A 4,864-nucleotide genomic window follows, 5' to 3' on the forward strand; every position below is an offset into this window, starting at 1 on the left:
TCTTCTAGTCCTGTTTGCACAGCAAAATGAAGCGGTGTCTGACCCCCCTCAGTTTTCAAATTTACATCGGCACCCTGATCTACGAGGATTTGTACGATATCTATGCGTGCCTCTTGAATGGCTAGGTGCAGTGCCGTTTGTTCATTTTTGTCTTTGGCATTCACGTCAGCCCCTCTCTCGATCAGCAACCTGCAAATTTCTTCTCGTCCTCTTTGCACAGCAAAATGAAGCGGTGTCTGGCCGAATTTATCTTTCACGTTGACATCGCCACCCTGATCTATGAAGAGTAGTACGATATCTTTGTGCCCCTGCTGAATGGCTACGCGCAGTGCCGTTTCATCAACTTTGTTTTGGGCATTCATGTCAGCTTCTCTTCTCATAACCAGTCCCTCTATATCGTCCGGCCTATGGGGAATTATTATTAATTAAATCACTGTTTTTAAATCTTGTGCTCAGGTCGCAGAGATCAACTCATTAGTCTCTCCAACTGTAGGCAATATTTTTCTTATAGACTGTCGTGTGAAAATGAGGAGGAGCTGAGGTGATTTTAAACAACTTTTTTCTTTGCGAAAAAGTTATCCGAGGCGTGGTTATTGAGTTATTAACAAAAACCCCCGCACAATCAGAGGGCGAGTATACAAGGCGGGCAGGAGCGCGGCAACCGCTTCGCGCGTTGCCGCGCCCGTATGTCCCGCTCGTGACGACAGCATAGAATTAAAGAAATGTTGCATGCAAAAACGAACTAATAAATTGGTTAATTATCAGAAGAAAGAAAGGGATTGGTCGTTACTTACGTTCACTGAACGAATGTAACATGCTCAATGAAATAACACACAACTTTACAAATTACAGGATAGGTAAAATTATGAAAAATGTGAAAAGAATCAGAGTTGAACTTACTTCTTCGTTGGTCAGTGCACCTGCTCGTAGAAGAACGTCAATGGGTCAATGGGTCGACCTTCGGCATTCGAAGATAGGATGCATCGCTCGCAGCAGCTGATGCTTGGAGTAAGTCAGTGACCTGCACACGACAATTTTTTCCTTATCATCACGATCATTGTCACTTTCCCACTGACAAATTTTCACAAAACAAAAATTTTCACTTTTACACTTTCCAAATTCACTGCCACTTTTCATGTTACAAATCCACTGTCACATTGCACTTTGCAATTGAAAATTTGCATACACGTTTTTATTTTAATTGTTAATTCTGATCGCGCGAGGCGGTTGCCGCGCTCCTGCCCGCCTTGTATACTCGCGCTCTGATTGTGCAGGGATATTTGTTAATAACTCAATAACCACGCCTCGGATAACTTTTTCGCAAAGAAAAAAGTTGTTTAAAATCACCTCAGCTCCTCCTCATTTTCACACGACAGTCTATAAGAAAAATATTGCCTACAGTTGGAGAGACTAATGAGTTGATCTCTGCGACCTGAGCACAAGATTTAAAAACAGTGATTTAATTAATAATAATTCCCCATAGGCCGGACGATATAGAGGGACTGGTTATGAGAAGAGAAGCTGACATGAATGCCCAAAACAAAGTTGATGAAACGGCACTGCGCGTAGCCATTCAGCAGGGGCACAAAGATATCGTACTACTCTTCATAGATCAGGGTGGCGATGTCAACGTGAAAGATAAATTCGGCCAGACACCGCTTCATTTTGCTGTGCAAAGAGGACGAGAAGAAATTTGCAGGTTGCTGATCGAGAGAGGGGCTGACGTGAATGCCAAAGACAAAAATGAACAAACGGCACTGCACCTAGCCATTCAAGAGGCACGCATAGATATCGTACAAATCCTCGTAGATCAGGGTGCCGATGTAAATTTGAAAACTGAGGGGGGTCAGACACCGCTTCATTTTGCTGTGCAAACAGGACTAGAAGGAATTTGCAGATTGCTAATCGAGAGAGGAGCTGACATGGATGCCCAAAACAAAGGTGGTGAAACGGCACTACACCTAACCATTCAGAAGGGACACAAAGATATCTTCCAACTCCTCGTAGAGCAGCGTGCCGATCTCAACTTGAAAACTCTGTGGGGCGAGACGCCGCTTCATTTTGCTGCGCAAACAGGACTAGAAGAAATTTGCTGGTCGCTAGGCGTGATATTAGCTACCGTGAATACCCGAAACGAAAATGGTGAATCGGCACTGCACCTAGCCATTCAGAAGGGACACAAAGGTATCGTACAAATTCTCATGACACATGGTGCACATATCAACTTGAAAACTCGGTGGGGCGAGACGCCGCTTCATTTTGCTGTGCAAACAGGACTAGAAGAAATTTGCAGGTTGCTAATCGAGAGAGGAGCTGACGTGGATGCTCAAAACAAAGATGGTGAAACGGCACGGCACCTAGCCATTCAGAAGGGGCACAAAAATATCTTACAACTCCTCATAGATCAGGGTGAGGATGTCAACGTGAAAGATGAATTCGGCGAGACACCGCTCCATTTTGCGGTGCGAGTAAAACAAGAAGAAGTTTGCAGGTTGCTACTCGAAAGAGGAGCTAAAGTGGATACCCGAAACGCAAATGGTGAAACGGCACTGCGCGTAGCCATTCAGAAGGGGCACAAAGATATCGTACAACTCTTCATAGATCAGGGTGCCGATGTCAACCTGAAAGATAAATTCGGCCAGACACCGCTTCATTTTGCTGTGCAAATAGGACGAGAAGAAATTTGCAGGTTGCTAATCGAGAGAGGAGCTGACGTGAATGCCAAAGGCAATGTTGGAGAAACGGCACTGCACCTAACCATTCGGGAGAGATACAAAGATAGCCTTCAAACCAGCGTACATCAGGGTGCCGATATCAATCCGGCAAATCAGTTGAACCTGACACAAACCTATTTTGCAGGGCTGGGAGGACCAGGAAGAATTTGCAAGTTGCTAATCGAGAGAGGAGCCCGCGTGAATGCCAAAAACAATGGTGGAAAAACGGCACTGCACCTAGCCATTCAAGAGGCACGTATAGATATCGTACAAATCCTCGTAGATCACAGTGCCGATGTAAATTTGAAAATTGAGGGGGGTCAGACACCGCTTCATTTGGCAGTGCTCATAGAACTAGGAGAAATTTGCAAGTTGCTAATCGAGAGAGGAGCTGACGTGAATGCCAAAGACAATAGTGGAGAAACGGCACTGCACCTAGCTATTCAGAAGAGCCATAAGGATATAGTAGAAATCCTCGTAGATCAGGGTGCCGATGTCAACTTGAAAGCTCGATGGGGCGAGACGCCGCTTCATCTTGCTGTGCGAGTAAAACAAGAAGAAATTTGCAGGTTGCTACTCGAAAGAGGAGCTAACGTGGATACCCGAAACGCAAATGGTGAAACGGCACTGCGGGTAGTCATTCGGAACATACAAGAAGATATCGTACAAGTGCTCGCAGATCAGATTGCCAATGTCAACTCGCAAACTCGAAGGGGCGAGATACCAGATACTGTGCAAGTAGGACAAGAAATTTGCAGGTTGCTAATCGAGAGAGGAGCTAACGTGTTTGCCTAAAACAAAGGTCGTGAAACTGCACTGCACCTAGCCATTTAGAAGGGACACAAAAATATCGTACAACTCCTCGTAGATCAGGGTGTCGATGTCAACGTGAAGAAAGAATGCGGCGATACACCGCTTCATTTTGCTGTGCAAGCAGGACTAGAAGAAATTTGCAGGATGCTAGTCAAAGGTGGCGCTGACGTAAATGACAAAGATGTAAGTGGATGCACAGCTTTACACTTCGCCGCTGAGCGTGGTCAAATGCGTATCATGGAAATTCTCTTGAATTCGAACGTTGACATCGATTCCATAAATGAGAATTGTGACACTGCACTTCATCTGGCATCCTGCTCCAATTAGTATGAAGCCGGTCTGACTCTCATAGAAAACGCGTCCGACGTAAACATTTGTTAGATCATGTAGATTCCCATGTTTCTATTGACACATACAAATATGTATATATGTGTGAGTGTGAGCGCGAAGGTATCGCGACAATTTCGTGCGGCACTCACTCCCATGTAACCGTTCTCACCAAGAGCAGTACAGCTCAGTGCTGTTAAGACACATACTTAAATAAAACCGACTTCTCATTCTTACTTAACATAATATAATACACTTTTCTACTCTGAAACGTCCTATCAACATTATTAACAAAGACCATAAAACAGCGTTAAACTTATACTGTTCTAAGTATAGACTTATGGATCGTTTCAGGTTTCCCAATATCCAGCAGCTGCTAATTAAAATGCAGATTGCTAGCTTGGACGTGAATGACGGAAATGTAGAGAATCTTAATATCACTACGGATATGAACGAGCAATCTCTAAAATTTCAGGAAAAATGTATTGAAGAGATAATAAGAATGAAAAACATAAAAATTAACGATACTATCCTAACATTTCATGATATCCTAACAAAACGCATAGACCAAATAGCATTATACGCGAGAAATGAAGATGTTCAGGTTTTGAAACGGAGTAATTATCAGAGAGAATTTCCTATGTACGAAGACATAATAGAACGTCGATTCAATAGAGGTATTTTACGAAAGAAGTTGTTAGACGAGGGCGTTACATTTTTCCGCCGTTACTTCAGTAGAGATTATGATTCACTGTGTATTCAAGGAATANTATAAGTCAGTGGTCATTCGCTTTAAAATCACCCGAGTAACTATGGATGATTAATGGAAATGACCTAATTCTGATTAATAAATTAATGGACATGAACCTCAGAATTTTTTTTTATTTCGCGATCCTTGACTAAATGTTATTCAAAATATTTACATATTATATATAATTGAAATGTGTTTACACGTTTTCGAAACTCCTAATTATGTCAAGTTCATTATTAAGCTGATAAGACGATTACTG

The 4,864-nt window shown here is 42.8% G+C and overlaps 1 protein-coding gene across 1 annotated transcript in view; it reads left to right on the top strand.

Moving 5' to 3' along the window:
* The window catches only part of LOC108623655 (serine/threonine-protein phosphatase 6 regulatory ankyrin repeat subunit A-like), a 6,231-nt gene extending 1,619 nt beyond the window's left edge, over positions 1-4,612 (top strand). The window contains exons 2-4 of the mRNA XM_026812486.1: positions 457-541; positions 1,484-3,710; positions 4,209-4,612. Coding sequence (XP_026668287.1) covers positions 457-541; positions 1,484-3,509 — 2,111 coding nt within the window. The 3' untranslated portion in view covers positions 3,510-3,710; positions 4,209-4,612. The remainder of the gene's footprint in view (positions 1-456; positions 542-1,483; positions 3,711-4,208) is intronic.
* Positions 4,613-4,864: the final 252 nt, after the last annotated feature.

The sequence above is a fragment of the Ceratina calcarata genome, unplaced genomic scaffold, assembly GCF_001652005.2.
Source record: "Ceratina calcarata isolate Rehan_Ccalc_2016 unplaced genomic scaffold, ASM165200v1 scaffold286.2, whole genome shotgun sequence".
Taxonomy (NCBI): domain Eukaryota; kingdom Metazoa; phylum Arthropoda; class Insecta; order Hymenoptera; family Apidae; genus Ceratina; species Ceratina calcarata.